General features: G+C 34.8%; 2 protein-coding genes across 2 annotated transcripts in view; both read right to left on the reverse strand.

The window, feature by feature from the left end:
* LOAG_16954 (junctophilin) overlaps nucleotides 1–3,019 on the reverse strand; it is a 10,315-nt gene extending 7,296 nt beyond the window's left edge. Inside the window, exons 1-3 of the mRNA XM_020449608.1 lie at nucleotides 2,843–3,019; nucleotides 2,021–2,258; nucleotides 1,077–1,247 (exon numbers count right to left, since the gene is read on the reverse strand). Of these exons, the coding sequence (XP_020306857.1) occupies nucleotides 1,077–1,247; nucleotides 2,021–2,258; nucleotides 2,843–2,983 (550 nt within the window). The 5' untranslated portion in view covers nucleotides 2,984–3,019. The remainder of the gene's footprint in view (nucleotides 1–1,076; nucleotides 1,248–2,020; nucleotides 2,259–2,842) is intronic.
* Nucleotides 3,020–12,152: 9,133 nt separating this feature from the next.
* Nucleotides 12,153–17,046, reverse strand: LOAG_00747 (hypothetical protein; the record flags this gene model as incomplete). The annotated part of the gene is made up of 15 exons (XM_020445539.1): nucleotides 12,153–12,335; nucleotides 12,551–12,735; nucleotides 13,063–13,156; nucleotides 13,252–13,359; nucleotides 13,686–13,824; nucleotides 13,925–13,999; nucleotides 14,128–14,237; nucleotides 14,700–14,793; nucleotides 14,991–15,132; nucleotides 15,328–15,450; nucleotides 15,634–15,685; nucleotides 15,883–16,082; nucleotides 16,318–16,404; nucleotides 16,580–16,674; nucleotides 16,916–17,046. 15 exons carry the CDS (start codon nucleotides 17,044–17,046, stop codon nucleotides 12,153–12,155), a joined length of 1,818 nt encoding a protein of 605 aa, XP_020304011.1.
* Between the last annotated feature and the right edge of the window lie 431 nt (nucleotides 17,047–17,477).

Below are 17,477 nucleotides of genomic sequence, written 5' to 3' on the forward strand. Positions count from 1 at the left end.
ACACACACACACACACACACACACACACACACACACACACACACACACACACACGAAAAAACACACAAGGAAAAGTCGTTGGCAACATAAACTTACTACATTTTTTCCGCAGTCTGCTGGCAGAAATATTTCTAAATGGTTAAGAATTCTAAGCTCCATTCAGAAATGGAAGTGTATCTATTATGTAACCTAATAATAGTGACTACGAAATTAAATGATTCTAGGTAACAAGGTACTACTACTATTGCATATTTGTACCATACTCAAATCAACAATTTTATTTAATTATGATTCTCACTTAAATTCTAACTGCAATTAAAATTTTGAAAGTCAAACAAAATAAGTTGACAGCAATTGCAAATAACAATCTGTATAACTGCCCAGGGAACGTTTAAAGCAATAGCTTCAAGTTTTTTTGTTCAATTAGACAGTTTAGTAAGAGTCCCTTGGAAAATAAGAAAAAGAAAAAAAGTACTAGGGCTCATTTTAAGGGGATGTTTTGTTTTCCCGAAAAACAAACATCCTTCTTTTCCTCACATCCTTCTTTTCTTTGCACATCCTTCTTTTCTTTGCAGAAAGTTATAAGATTCCTGCCTTGGGAATCCTCCAAGATTCCTTTTTTATACATCACAAAATTGCTTTTCCTTTCACCACTCATTTTGTCTTTTACCACGCCGGTAAACGACACATCGAGGAGCATCAGAGAGATGGATCTGCAAGTTCGGCGCAGCCAGCTGCGCTCCTCGCTGCCGCGCTGGGAGGCGACAAGGCCGGAGAATGGCCAACGCGGAGTGGGGATGAACCCGAGACCTCGAATCAGTGCACCGCGGCTGTGCCGAGCGCCGAAGCCAGGCAATGCCCAGCAGAGGGTGGGGTGGGCTCGAGACCTTATCGAAGACTTGGCACGGCTGTAAGGAACACTGGCAGCAGTGCTCCCTGCGGCTGCGGCAAGGCGAACTAGGTCTTATTTTCAGGGGAAGGCTTATAACAAGTCCTTCCCTGAAAATGTCATTAGGGCCTATTTTTAGGGAATGATTTATTTTCGGGGAAACACGGTAATTAGAACCAAAAAGTACCGTAATTCTTCTTCTCCTTCTCTTCACCCTCACCATACTCAGACCTCAGTGAAGTTAGCGATGCATTGGTACGTGATCGAGATCGAAACTTAGCAGCCACACCATGTTGAGCACTTTTCCGGATACCATATCCATGTCGCATGCCACGTAACCATTGTCCTTGATAAGAACCTGAAATTCACTAGCATTACTTGATTCTACACTAGTGAAATATTTCTTTATGCGTCCTCTTCGAGGTCAGAGATTCCGATAGTTGAGGAGTTAAGTAGAAGACTTCGAACTGTTTCCATCTCATGCATCTGATTTAACCGGTATGCTGATATAAAGCGATAAAACTCTGTTAGTTTCTTCAAAAATGGATCTATTAAACTAACTTTTCTCGAGACATTCAATTTGTACTATCAAAAAGAAAAAACTCGAAAATGTAAGAATCCGAATTGAATAACGATAACAAAAGGACATATAGAAAATAAATGCGGTTTGAAATGGTCCCAATCGACTATATTGTTTGAATAATGCTTGGTGGCAAATTTCAGCTAGCTTCTTGTTACTTGAGACTTAAAATTCTAGTTCACGCCTCGACATTATAATTTACAAATCTTCAGGTTGTTTGAGAATTTTTATGCACCTTATATTTTTGCTTCGTTATCTCCCACTTGAAACCTGACTTTTTCCAATTATAACTTCTTTTCATCTCTTTCCAGTAGAAACTAAATAAAAAATAAATCTTGAACATCTGAGAAATTATTTTTCAGAGCTAATGAATAGCTGGGATCTTGTTCGAGATCATAATAACACCCTGACGTTAACTTTGAGAGATCAGTTATCGACAGTATTTATAACCATGATATAGCTATGTATTGTCGATAACTACAAGATAGGAATCTGAAAGCAGAAATGAACCATCACGAAATATTACTTGTCTAAATAACAAAAATACCAACCTCCGTCGACATAAGTTTCGGTACCATAACCATCATGAAAACCTGCGGACCAAGTACCCTGGTATTTAGCCTGTGAAGTCATTGACAACCGATGTCCATATCTGCCTTTGTATCCTTGAGTCCACTCACCTTTATATATCCAACGACCACGCTGCTCGACTCCAAGCCCATGGCGTTTCCCATTTTGCCACTGACCTTGGTAAGTATTCCCAGACGGCCATGTATAAACCCCAGATACCTGAATTTTACTTTTCATATTTATAGTTAAGTAATAGTGTCAATAATTACTTCAAGGAATAAAATTTAAAACACAGTCAATTTTCTAGCAAGTAAGGTAACAATAAACGCTACACAAACTGCACTTTTTCTTGGGAATAAGCAGTGTGAGTTGCCGAACCTCTGCACTTCTGCTCCCTTTGAAGTCAAAATATACCATCTTCCAAGACTTTTTAGGATCCCATTACTTCTAACGATTTTCAAGATTGTCGTCAACTTGGTTTTCTATTTTTCAATTTTTAAATGGGTTATAAAAGGCCTGATAGCGTTCCTCCAAGCATTGCAGTTAAAATCGAGCTAACTAGAATGATCTTCGAATGCCCACAATACATTTCATATCAAACTGTTCATGGAGTTAAATTTTTTTGAGAATTCCAACCATCACTAAGTTATCCTTCGCTCGCGAATTTTGTCAACGCAAGCATGCTTTCAATTGGTGAACAGTCTTCTTCTATATTTTGCAATTTATTATATTTATTAATTCATAATACTAAATAAATGATTTAAATTCGGCGTTTATTCAATTAATTTTTCAAAAAAAAGCACCTCAAAACCATAATGCCAAGCTCCAGCATATTCACCCTTGCCTTGAGGACCAGTGCAAACGCCATGCCCATGAGCTTTGCCTTCTTCCCAACCCCCGCAGTAAGTACCACCATCATCAAAGTCAAATCTGCCACCGTTCATGTCAACGCTACTAGCGCACCGTACCTCATACTCGACTCTGCAGAAAAACACGAGAATAAATCTTGAAGGAAGTGGGATGTATTCAATCGCGCTGTGGTCAGCTACCTAAATGTCATGTGGTTGGTTAGCAGTAAATTATGATACCATACATAAACAAATGAATCACTGCCTGAGTATCAGTCTGAATCCACCTGCCCAGTAACATTTAAACAATTAGACCAATACTGGTACTACCGAAATTAATAATCATTTGACGCGGTGCGAGGCACGAAGCAGATAAGCTGGCATTTTTGCTTACTAAAATCGTTTTTAAGGGATATTATGGTAAGGATTAGTAATTTCATGAAATCAATTTCATGATCGAAATGGAGGGAAAATTAAGCAAAAAAAACAAAAGAAAAGAAAAATAAAGCAGAAGTTTGACGTTTCTGCCAACAAATACAACCAATGAACAACAAACACAACTCAACTATTATTCGCTAAAAGAATTTTCTTTCTCGAAAACTTTAAAACAAAGACTTATAGCATAAAATAAAGCTTTTTCAATGCATTTCATTGAAGAAGGTAAGAATTTTCCACTGAAAAATGGACTTTAGGCATTTTTGAAAACAAAGAATCGGAGAAAAGAATTCGCCAAGCATCTTTAGTCCAATCATCCATAAAGAGATATTCTGCTCGCTCAATATAAACAGCAAATAAAACTGCACGTTAAAAACATTAATTTACTGATTAACTCAATCATTTGAAATGAATTGGAACTCCCTTCGTTCAGAAGGAATTGTGAATCAAAGAGAAAATGTTCTATCATTATTTTAAAAGCATACCATCGATAGCACTGTGATTTCCAGATGATTATTTCAGCATTATATGATTACTGAGTGATTATATTTGCTAACTAATCTTCCCCAACGAACTTAATCATGCGCTATTCTCTTGACGTATTTCTCTACCCCATTTTGAAGCATAATTGAAAAGAACAGTGCTAGGCAAGACATTCGTTAAACCTCAAGAAAATGATGGATTTGGAAAACTGGATTGGGAATTTCCTCGCTACCTTCCGTCATCTTGAATGGGTTCCACACAGCAATTTCAATAGTTAAAATGATATCATATCGTAAAAGGTTTCCCCCTTCGAGATCATTTCCTTAATAACAAACTATATCACTTGCGAAGTACTCAAACCAAACATTTCATCTTTCAGCAAATTTTTTGAGAAGTGATCACTTCTTCCTGAGTTTGTTGCATTTCTGTTAAATTGTCGTGAGCTACATGAGAAATAAAAAATAAGACATGAAAAGAATAAGGAAAAAAATTAAATTTAAAATCTCAACTCTCCACTAGATATTTGCATCGGGAAAGTGCAGAAGGCAAACAGCATACCGTTTCTTACTTATCGCGAATTCTGACCACAGTTATATTTCTTGACCTTACAGCATATTATTCAAATTCTGGTAGCTTGCAGTTGGTATACCAAATAATTCCAACGTAGTTTAATGTGAAGCTTCGAAGTACGGGATACTTTCACACAATTTAATGAGAATATTCCCAACTGTTTTACTTTCGATGACGGGACATATTATGGACCATATTACAGAATTAGTTTTAAATACCCGAAGCATTAATCATTAATTCTACGAACAGTATTACAGGCGGTGCTCCGCCTATGTAAGGGTTGAAATAACAAAGCAGTTAACAGTTACTTGGTATTGCAAAGGTCGTTCGATCAAAGTCACATTTGTTTAAGATTGAGCCAGAAATAACATACATTCAGCCACAGTAGCTTGAAATTCAGTCCAATAACACGGGGAATTTGAATTCTATCTTTGCTTGCGCTATGAATACCTGGACATTCAACATAACGTGTACACCAATGATATGGCTACTGAATATTGAGCAAAACCATATTGAAAAATTTTAAACATAGCAGCAAAGATGATGATGACTGCAGTGAAATTATATAACTGATATTTCCAACTAATCGAACCATCCAAATATAGCTAGACACGTAACTATTGAAACACGGTAAGGGACACACAGATTTTGCGAGAGATAGTGATAAAGAAAAGGATAAAGTAAATATTTGAGTGATAAAGAAAAAGATAAAGTAAATATTTGCTAATTTAATGCGAAATAATGACGATACTTTCTCAGCTCATCTTTGGTTATCTATGGTTATGAATACATATTTAGATCATTCTTCACTGGTCTGTAGAATACCCTTCTGCAATGCAATTTGACAATTATGAAATACTAACTGATCATTCGAGTCTCTTACTGCTGATTTGAGGAATCTCTTCTACCTTCATGGAAATTTCAACTCAAATATCATCAGATTTCACAAACTGCTTTTGTTTGCTTTAGTACAAATCGAATTTTATATGATGCAAGGTGACTACAGAAATGCAACCTTCCATATGCGCTCAATAGCCAATGCATTTCGATAACGATAAAGTGAAACAATCTATTTATAGTTAAAACTGGAAGATGAGTTACTGGAAATGAAATATAACCTTAAAAGAACAATAAAAAGCAAAAACTACAAGTGGAAGAGTAGCTCCAGGAAACCAAATCTGCAAATGAATATCAACAAGCTGCTAAATGGATGTATATATATATATATATATATATAACTTCAGGGAAACATGTGTAGTCAAATTTTATATAAATGTAAGCATAATTTTTTACCTAAAGCTTCATCTTACTTTTTACATCTGCTAGCTTTCAGGCAATACATATTTCGAGCACGAGAAAGATTATTCATAACAATTGGTAAAAGACTGATAAAAAAGAACTGTTTCAAACTGTACAGCTGTCATGAACATATCTGAAAGTAAATGGAGAAAACCGAACTATGGTAAAATTATAAATATATGAAGTAGCAAATAAAGTCCTCAATTACAAGGAAACATATATACGATTGCTTGAATATATATCTAAATGTAAAATAAAGGGAAACAATGAAATGAAGGAAGAAATTCAAGAAAAAGTAGAGACAAAAGTTGAACAAATCAGTTGAACAAAGGACTTTTTAATCAGCTATAATGATTGAAATGAAATTTGGAACAAGCAATTACTCAAAAAAGTTAGCATCATTTTCGATGACCACTTTGTACCATTGGAGGAAAGTGGGCTTGTAAGAGGAAATAAACGCTAACCTTTGGGGATTTTCAAGAAAGAATTGAAGAGCTAAGTGTAAACAAGGATGCTAACTACTTTCCTTACCCTTTGTTTTCATAAATTTCAAATTAACCAATTAAATTCACAAAGTTAACAATCAACTGCCTACTTTATTTTAAGACATAAATGTCCTTGCATATACCTCCACTGTTTTTAACTATGAAAATTGAAAATATAAACTAGGAAAGTTCGACAAAAAAACAACTTGAAAATACAAATATTGGTACAATAAGTGGGAAGATGGAATGTAAGCGGAGGAGGAAGATGGGGGTGTGAGAGGGAGGGAGTGGGAGGGATGAATACTTTGCACTGACTTATTGAATTTAACTGCAACGAAACACACACACACACACATACATACACATTCACACACACACACACACACACACAGATACATACAGATATCTCGATGAGATATAAATTCACAAGTTGTTCAATGGTTCACTATCTTAGTTCCTCGTCTACATCGAGATGAACATAATCGACGATGATTTCAAGGGTAGTGAGGTTGGTACACTGCCATTTATTCACCCCCTCTCAAACACATCTCAATCCCATTTGACGAGGATTGATTAATCCAGAAGAAAGCTGCCGCCGGATGGTTACTGCTAATGAAGTTTCATCTACTTACTGCGTCCCAACTCCGTTTTCCTCCTGCTCTTCCAACAGTCTGCTTATGAGTCGTATATATATATATATATATATATATATATCTGCGTATCCGTACATACGCACTCTTGGCCTCACCTTTACAGTTATAAATATTGAGTGATCCGGACAAAGATTTAGAAGGGATAGGCATGATTGAAATTTTCTGTCTTCCATGATCATAAGCAAAGTTGAGAGAAAAGAGGCAAGACATCAAGCCAAGACAAGAAGGGCAAGAGTGGACAAACATCTTCCTTCATAATAAAGCTCGATTTCAGTAAGATTATTTTCACAAATGAATCCAATACAGTCAGTGCTAATTGAAGTGACATTCATCGATTCATTACACAGTCGCCAAGCTAGTTGATCAACCATAAGTTAGATTCTGGCCTAAAGGAAGAAGTGCACAATATAGCCTAAGGAAATGTAAGAGAAGGGCCTAATTATCGACCATTAAATATCACTTTGCAGTTAACAAAACTTTCCCCCATCACACTCATTCATTCATAGCCTAAACTCGACGAAATAATGAAATGTCTGGTTGAAGTGAAGTACACTTAAGCAAAAATACTTATAAAACTTTGATGCAAGCACACACACACACACACACACACATATATATATATATACACATGTATGCACATACACACATACATACATACATAAACTGATGATGTATAATATATGCTTATTACATATGTTCAGATGTCGTATGAGCAGCTGCTGGAAGAGGAGGAGGAAGAGGAGGAGGGGGATGGTCGCTAGCAGAAAGAGAAGGGACGAAATCAATGAAGGGATAAGAGGATTCAGAGTATCTACATATCTTCGGTCTAACTGGATTGTGGCACTAAGCTTGTACACCTCTTGCAGCATCGCTTAGTCTAGTGCCTCTTTATCCAAGAAGCGTAAAAAGTTCCTCGAACTCTGGCCCTCTCTTTTGGCTATACTTCTCCCTGCCTAGTACACCTCTTAAGCCAATATTACACTGTAACACCTTTCCTGGTTTGGGACAACAAAAGCGAAACACTTGACGATTGAGCCACGATGTGACTACTTGTTCCAGAAATAATCACGGACGACATCTTCTGTTGGCTAATAAATAGCAGTAATAGAAGAATATTAGCCCGTGTTTTTGATTTTCAAAACATTGCGGTAAGAGTGACAGGTGAAGCTCGTTATTAGAGAATTATCTCTAGAAAATTATGAGTCAGCAAATTAAAAACTTTGAATCGAGGAAAAATGCTATGCCTCAAACCGACTATCATGCCAAATTCATTCCAAAAGCAATCCTTGGAGAAGAACGAGGGACAGGGCTATTCGTAATGAAAAAGTCACCACATTAAGGCAGTCTAGCACTTTTAGGCAACACTCAATATGGGCTGTGCGGTCTCAGCGAGTTTTGTAAAAAAAAAAAACCGAGAACCACGAAATATAACATTGTAGTCATGACAGTGAAAAAAAAGTTTTCCAAATCGACAATTTGCAATTGATCTCATGAAAAGTAATCATATCAGTCTCTTTTATGAATTTTAAGCAATTTCAGATACGGAAAATCGTTCACTTATAGATCTTGCTCATTGACCTCTCTCTGAAGTCCCTTATTCACGCATTGTTTTAGTGTCCTCATTTAGCTCTCACTTAATTTAAGCGAAGTTTTGCGATGTATCACTTGCCGAATAGAATATGATTAATTAATGGTTGGATCTGCTCTGCTCAAGTTCAGCTTCCAGATATTTCCCTCTGCCAAGCTAACCTAGCAAAACTATTAACGCAGCCATAATTTCGGCTCATTAAAAATCATTTACTTCATCAAATTTTGTCATATCATCTGTCATCATTTTTATGAGATAGGTTGAAAGACATATCTTTCTACTGTTAACAATAAAACACCATTAAACTTCTTACCGTTTCTTACTGAATTGTTAAGTGGTAAAATGATATTATAAATAGAGACCTGAAGGTTTAACCTGAATTTAAAATGAAGATGTGTACGATCTACAACATAAATGGGTGTAACATAACACTATGACACAAGGAAGGAATGAAAATGAAACAAAAATGATCATCGGCTTTATCATCGTTGATGAATTCTAATTTTTGGATGTGAAAACATGGAACCATTTGTTTTCAACTTAATCAAAATAGCAACATTCGGTGTTATTCGTTATTCAAAAAACCATTTTGCGCACACCATCAGCGCTAAATAATTAAATTTGCTTCACTAAAAGTATTTGTGTGAGAAATTGTCTCTACGTAACGAAAGATATTCAATAGCGATAGTTAATTTTCAGCATTGCTATCAAAATAAGAACAACTATCAGCAATAACCGCAACAAACATTATTTCTTACCTATGCAATTTCATTCTCCAATCTTTTTCTTTTTTGGAGTGACAAAGGTGACACGTAGTTCGAGATACTGCGTGATAATTGCCATGTAAAGATCAATACTGACAAAAAAGCAAAACTTCATTTAAATAATGATCTGTATACATCTAAATAAACATGGATGAAATGCTAAAAAGCTTTTTTACAATGTGAAAGTTCTCGTAATCACCGATAGATACAAATGATGATCAATAAAAGACTTGATAGTTGAATACTACGACAATTCTGATCATTTACAGGTGCTAAAAAAATTCAATTTATATTCTGTACGCCTGATGATAAAGTGATAAGCCTTATGATAGAATGTAGGTTAGCCTCACTAAAGCGAAGAAACAGTTGTGTCATTGTTGTGGGGAAGACGTAACAATAGAAACAAGTAATGAGAACGTAAACGTCCTCTTGCTCTAACGTAAGCTAGTATGAATGTTTTTTGCTGGATAAATGCACAATAAGTAGGATGGAGCAAAAATGGGCAGATCCCGACATTCCAGCTCTCTGTGGAGTAGAATACCATTGGAGACAGCTGGAAAGTGGACAGATGTAAAATGACCTCTCGAAAAAACGAAACAACATGACGCGAGTCGTACTAATATCGTAACTGCTGATTTTTATTATATGTGACGTAAAGGTACTGAGTGAGGTAAAGGATGATAAAGCAGTAAGGTAAAGGTGGGCATTAGTTTCGGTCTATTTCAGAGTACTAATATTCTTCCTTTACTTGAACTAAGGACATTCTGTTTGGCCTGCAAATAATGCATATGACGATCATAGATCCTTCAATAAAAAGCCAACCTCCATTTTCACATCATGTCTGGGAATCACGCTTATTGTGTGTCTAACTATTGCACAAGAATAATCGCGACAAATTAACGTATCGTGTTAGAAATGGGTAAGAACGGAAAGTTGCTATCAATGCATAGTAAGGGCAAATATTGATGATGTTAATGATGATCGATGATTGATGACTGATGATCGATGGTTGATGAGTGATGATTGATGAATGATAATTGATGATTAATGATTGATGATTGATGATCGTTGATTGATGACTGATGATTAATTAATGAGTGATTAATGATTGATGATTGATTAATGATGATTGACGATTCATGATTGATGATTGATGACTGATTAAGGATGATTAATGATTGATGATTGTTGATTGATTAATGATTGGTGATTGATAATTGATGATCGTTGATGATCGATGATTGATGATTGATGATCGATAGTCAATGATTGATGATTGATGATCGATGATTGATGATCAATGATCGATGACTAATGATTGATGATTGATTAATGATTGATGATTGGTGATTGGTGATTGATTAATGATTGATGATTGATGGTTGATTAATAATGAATGATGATTGTTGATGATTGATTAATGATTGATTAACGATTAATCAATTGATGATTAATCATGATGATTGATGATTGATTAATGATTGATTGATGACTGATTAGTGATGATTGATGATCGATGGTTGATGATGATTGATTAATGATGATTGATGATTGATGATTGGTGATTGATTAATGATGATTGATGATTGATGATCGATGATTGATGATTGATTAATGATGACTGATGATTGATGATTAATGATTGATGATTGATGATTGGCAATTGATTGATGATGATGATGATGATGGTGGAGATACAGGAGAGATGAGTTCAGGCATTCTTGATATCCAATGCTGTCGGATAGGCAAACAGAGAGATTTGAGAGGTGAAGCTTTCACGAATTGACTTTACTTTTTGAAGGATCAGATGCAGAACAGGACGGGATGATCTATTCGAACTTCTCCTGTTGGATGATCTTCCTCAGCTTCTCCAGTTGAATGATCTACGATTGATTGTTTGATTGATAACCCTTCTCTTATTTACTACCGTCGCCAGCTAGCAAATGACTGTAGTGACGATACTGATAATATTAATGATAATGATAATAACGGCAACTCTCACCAACATTCAATTTAATCTATTGTTCATTTACCTTTTCCACATTTTACTATTTTCCTGAAGGCTTCTACAACTACTGTTTGATACTGTCCATTACGAAGGACTTCAACTGAGTCATGCACGTCCACTATTGAGCATTCACAGTGAAGATAGTGATATTAATCAATAAAAGGAAAAAAACTAAATAGTATTCATTTAGCCTAAATCCAAATCCTTTATACTCTTTCAGCTACATGTATTCGTGCCAAAGTTCCCGCCATTTCAGTATGATTTCTGTATTAATATATACTGATGATACTCTCCGGAATGACTAATGGAGTCACTTTCCGGGATTATGACTAAATAGCCATGATTCCGAAGAAAAACTCCATCGCTATCCCTTAATTCTTCGGCACATTGAAATCCACATCCTCTCGTATCCGATTTTATTTACAGATAAAATTCGCGATATGTACGCGACACCATAATTGATACTTCACATTAGTTGTTCTCCTGCGAACTAATATATGATCCCGAAATGTGTCGAATTTATGATCACGCGGGAAACATTTTATTTCGTTTTAATGACATGAAATTCAAACAGTATTGGAAGTTGAACTTTCAACTATACGATTGAATGCATAGAATCATATTATTATCATAGACAATTCAGAAATACACAATACGTCAGGAAAGCTTTAAAGCTTTCACAAAAGGAATTATCAACGTTATGAAGCACAAAAGAAAATGATGAAACTACTACTAAAATATTGTTGCAAATAAGCAGAATCAACAAGATATAAACAAAAATGCTTATCTGTTGAAAGATGTGGTGATACGAAATCTCTCCTCGAAATCTGAAAATTCAAAGTTAGATTTTTCAGTGGATAGCTAAAAACGTTTAGGAAGTAATCACAGAAATACTTTCGAGACATGTTACTTTTCGCTCAGAAAACCAAAGCAAATAAAATGATACTAAAAACAATGTGTATATTATGTTTACTCCGGTTTTAATCAGACGGATAAAAGGACACATTAGTTGTGCTTTCGGTTCGTTCATCAAGTATCAAGGTAATAGCTGCTAAAAAAGCGGGAGTTGAATTTCTCCCTTGCAAATATTCACGAATTTGTGCTGTCCATTGCGTCGCATAATCTGTTTCCAACAAACTAATTGTTTTTCCATAATCATGCACCTAAAATAAATGAGATATAATTAAGGTGACAGCTGATAAAAACGTATGACAGACAATTTTGGTTTTACCATTTAGATTTACCTGAGTAAGTGAAACTTTAAAGTTCTCAATGCAAATATTAGGCAGTCCGGTTTTTTTATGCCTTGAAAAAACAGATCTAAAAAAGACAAAATAAAAAATTTTGCACCTGGATACAAAGCATTACGAAACATAACCTTGAAAATGAAATAATTTCCGGGATCGAAAATGCTTTCAACCTGCACCAAATCATCCTCTTTCATTTTTATTTGTAGTCCAGAAAGAGCAGTCACGAAAGCACGATACTTTTTAACCAAATTACTCTGTATTTTTAGAGCTCTTTCCTTTTCTTTTTCCACTTTATGTAACTGGAATTGCAAGTCTGAAATTGAACTTGCTTTCAATGTTCGTATTCACGCTTACAACGGCAATATAATCGGATGTGAGATAGTCTCTTTGTGAAACCCAATATGCTCTCCCCTTCCATTATTTATAGTATATAAATAATAAAATCTTTTGTAAGACAGTTTAAAATTACTCCATGAGAAATGGACAACATCAGCTCTTTAAACTTTCCTAAAAATTTAATTTGCCGGGATAACATTGACTGTAAAAGAAAATATAGTGCGCAACTATGTAGGGAGTCCAGCGATCTATTCATTTGTGTGAATGTAAAATAGCATATTAAGCAGTATAATCGTTCATTTACCTGCTACTTGTTTCATCATCTCGGTACGTTGTTTTTTCCGTAATATAGCAATCAAATTATCGTTGTTTTCATTCAGAAATGACAAAGATTCGTTCTAAAAAAAAACCGCAAACAAAAAGCAAGATAGCGTTAAACTCATGTTGTAAAAATATTCATAAGAGAAGTAATAAATTTTGCATTTGATGCTACCAATTTGTGTTTCTTATTAGCTTGAAATTCTTTATATTCCTGATGAGCTACATGCAAAGGATTCATCCTCATATGCAAGATTTTGATAGATGGATCCGGCAATCCGTCCTGAAATGGATACTTTTTTTCAAATAAGGTAAATTTAAATCTTTATCTAATTTTGTTTGCAATCAGTTTGTTTCAATGTTAGAAGAACATATGAAATAAAATTTCCATCCAAAAACAAATGAATAAACAGCTCAAAAAAGCAGCAAAACAGAGTATGCAATGAAAGAAAAGGTAGTATAACATCCTTGCCATTTAATTTCTCTTTCAAATTTCTCAAATTCGCTGACCTGTACTAATAACACCAATAACTTCTAGTACAACACTATCATCTCCTTAAACATTTAACGAACCATTAAAAAGACATCAAGTCGGAAAAAAAAACATACGTATTGAGCAAGTTTTTTCTTTAGTTCGCCAATTTCATTCTCATATCTTTTTAAAATTTCCGCACCATTTTGAATTATGCCTTCATCCTTGCAATCCTTGCCATTTAATTTCTCTTTCAAATTTCTCAAATTCGCTGACCTGTACTAACAATTATGGAATTCAGATGCTTCGGTTTTAAAGAAGAATTTCTCAGATAATAACAATAAAACTCAGTAACGATAGAACACAGTTCACCTACAAAATTTGATTGATTTGCAGTTGCTCTTGCAACTTCTGCGATTTCCAATTCAGTTCCATTTGTAACTCATCTAATCTGAAAAGAAAATTGTCACACATAAATTTGTGTGTTTTCGTTCCTCCAAAATAACCGAATATTAAAGAGCAAATATTGAAGATAGTACTTTTCTTCCATCTGAATGCATTAAAAAAGAAACAACTAACTTCGCCTGATATTTTAATGTCAAATCAATAATTCTACGTTTCTCTTTCATCGTGCCACTGTCTTCAGCCATTTTTGATGCAGCCATTTCTTTAATTCGTTCATTCTCCTTCTAAACCAAAGAAAGAAGATATTTCTGCTTAATGTTTTTATCGTTTAATCGTTTAATATTCCTTTTTCTACTCAGTTTTTATCGTTTAATATTCCTTTTTCTACTCAGACTGAGAATCATTGCTACGAACCTACCCTAATTTATTTAACTGAGCTAAATAATTACAACCTAATTTTCGATGATTTCTGCAGAGTTTTCCACTACAGAAAAATTGATCTTCAGTAACATTTGTTGTCAAAAATCCCTTTCAAATTGTACTTGAAAAATGTCACAGTAACCACTGCAAAATTCAATAGAACTACTTTTTGGAAAAAAAAGATCTGGTTGGTAGGATCTGCTTGCGAGGATGAAGAACTGTTATGTTGGTGATGTCAATATAGTCTACCGATTATCCCTAACAATAATCGAATAAAAACAGTCCCCTTAAGATATAGCTTTAAATAATATAAATGAGCAACTTACAACCAGACATTCATTCATTTCAGTCAGAATTACCAGTCGATTTTCCAAACTCGTTTTTTGCGCTTCTCGCAACTCGAAGTTCTCCAGTTTATTTCTGTTGGTGGTAGAAACCGACTTTTTTTTTTTTAATTTAAATTATCTGTTCCTGATTAATAATGAACTGCCGACTACCAATTCTTTGAGATCTTACAAAAAAATTCCATCAACTTCGCTTCGCTTACAAACAGCATTGGAAAAATTTTTGAAAATGATAATGAAGGAACCGTACGCAATTAAAGATAGCAATCACACCTAGTCAATTTTAGCTGCGTAGTCAGGAAAAATTTTTCATTCTCCAACTTCGCTATTTCTTCTGCCAAACTTTCACATCTCTCAGTATCGATAATTTCATTATCAGCCACAGGTTTCGCAGTTACGTTCGATTCAGCAACCACTACAAATCCAATAAACATAGGTATTTTAATTGGATTTCTGAATATTTATCAAATAAAAAAAAATCCAACGGAAAAGATATAACCCCAAAAGAACTTTGCCCAAGGAAATAAAACCCAAATATAAAAAATCGAAAAATCTGAAACGTCCACTAACTACCAAATACACAAGTAATTTCTATATATCTCATCGTTACCTGCATTAACTGACTTTTGTACGGATCGCACCATCCAATCGTCTGTTTGTGCCTCTGTAGTTACCGTCTCCGGTTTCGGCTCATCAAGAAATGAAAACGGAGGTTCATATGTCTTCAGAGGACCTAAAACATAGGGGAAAATGACAGCTAGACGGATGCTTATAAAAAATTCCTCTGGAGATATTCGACCGATTACACCTGAATAAATTTAAAATACTGTAAAGTTCTATGGAACACATACAAAATATCAGGCTTTCTTTAGTACGAATTACAAAGTTTTGCATGCTGAGTCAAAGAAAAACACACCTGCAGTACCTTGTAAAAGCGACATTACAGTTTCAAATTTGCTTAGTTTATCCTGTAAAAGACAAATTTCAATATTAGAACATTGAGAAGTTCTAAACATATGGATAAAGGTCAATGTTCGCCTTTCATTTAACTGTTCAAACAGTTCAAAAACATTTAACTGTTCAAACAATACAAGAATTCAAATGTGGTTCCCGCTCAAACACAGCGAAATATAAAAAAAACTCCTTGAAGATTTAATTACATAACCTCACGTTCCTTCTTCGACAACTGATGCTGAAGATCATCAACCTGCTGTTCGAACATCTTCTGTAAGTCCTCCATCTCACATTGCTTAGCACACAATTCTTTGCCCATTTCTGTGACAGTTTTTTTCAGGGCCTCATTTTGCAATCGATATTTTTTAACTTCCTCTTCCGCAACACGAACTCGTATCGAAAGATGTCGAACTCAAGCAAGGATAATAATATCAGGGAACAAGATAAAATATAAGCACTATGTAAATAAAACCTATATTAAAAGTCAACTTCGACCCAATTACATCACACTACTTTATTGAAAAGCACAATTAAAAGAATCTTATGAACAATATTTCGAGGAGTAACTTTCAACTTTCAATTTTCAACCCGAGTATTGGAAATTCAGAAAATTCTATCATCCAGATATCTCATGTTTATGCAATACCTGATTCAGAGTTTCCTCGTCTATAACGTCGACCAAGTAAATCTTCAGGGTCAGTAGTAATATGTCCAGTTGGACTACATTCACATGCTGCAAGTAAATATTAATTTCACCTCGACAACTTATAGGTATTCGACTTCTAAATCTATAATAGTTCAAGATGGGCAGAATGAGTAAGAATTCCGGAACTAATGGAGGTGAAGCATGAAATATATGACCTGTAGCAACTTCAACAATGATATGAAATAATCAGTATCTATAGTACCTTCATCGAACATTGCCTGGTACTGAGGTCTTCCTTCTTGAAGGAAATAATTGCCAAGCACTGGCAATACAATCCAGTACGCTACTCTTGAGATACTGAAACAACCATAAATAAGATTTGAACATGTAAAGTAGACAGGTATGTGACTGTATGCTAACAAGTCCAAGTAGAACTAAGCTTTACAAGAACACAGTGCTTACGCAGCCAATTATGCAACTACCTGCACCAAAGCAACAACCAGTCCGAATGAATTCATCAGTACACTGGATGAAAATCGCCCTCCCACTCTTCCAGTTGTGGAGTCATACTTATTTTCCTCATTTAAGTGCCTGTCACCTCATATAGTGACGGGTACTGACCGAGCAATAACCCGAACCAATGATTGGATAAACGATAGTTTGATTTTGAAAAATAATGGCAATTAGGACTAACTGTCCATGGTAGAATAGTTTTTCTTTATTTCTCATTCTATCTCAGTATTTACAAAGCACAATTTATTCACTTTGCCTCTGATCAAGATGGATGTGAACTCGCGCAGTGTAAGCCATCACTTTTCATGACTTTGTTTAGACCGTTAACGGTAGTAGCAGCGTTTTTTGTGTGAAAACTTGTTTACTTTCATAATTTACATACAGTCACAATGAATAAATAAATAAATAATCAACGTCAACCAGTTCAACACATCATTCCCCGCAATCATTCAGTAATAGTTTGCAAAATTTCATGAAAAAAGCAATACAATGCTAACATGCAATAGAAAAATGTCTTCCAATAAATGCGAAAATACACTTTTAATTATATTGAAAAATGCAAATGAAGTTTCCATTTTCACATGTATACATAACTGAAGCGTGAAATGAGAGAAAAAAATGACTAGTTGTTGAAAAGAATTGCAGTA

The sequence above is a fragment of the Loa loa genome (assembly GCF_000183805.2).
Source record: "Loa loa unplaced genomic scaffold supercont3.30, whole genome shotgun sequence".
NCBI lineage: Eukaryota > Metazoa > Nematoda > Chromadorea > Rhabditida > Onchocercidae > Loa > Loa loa.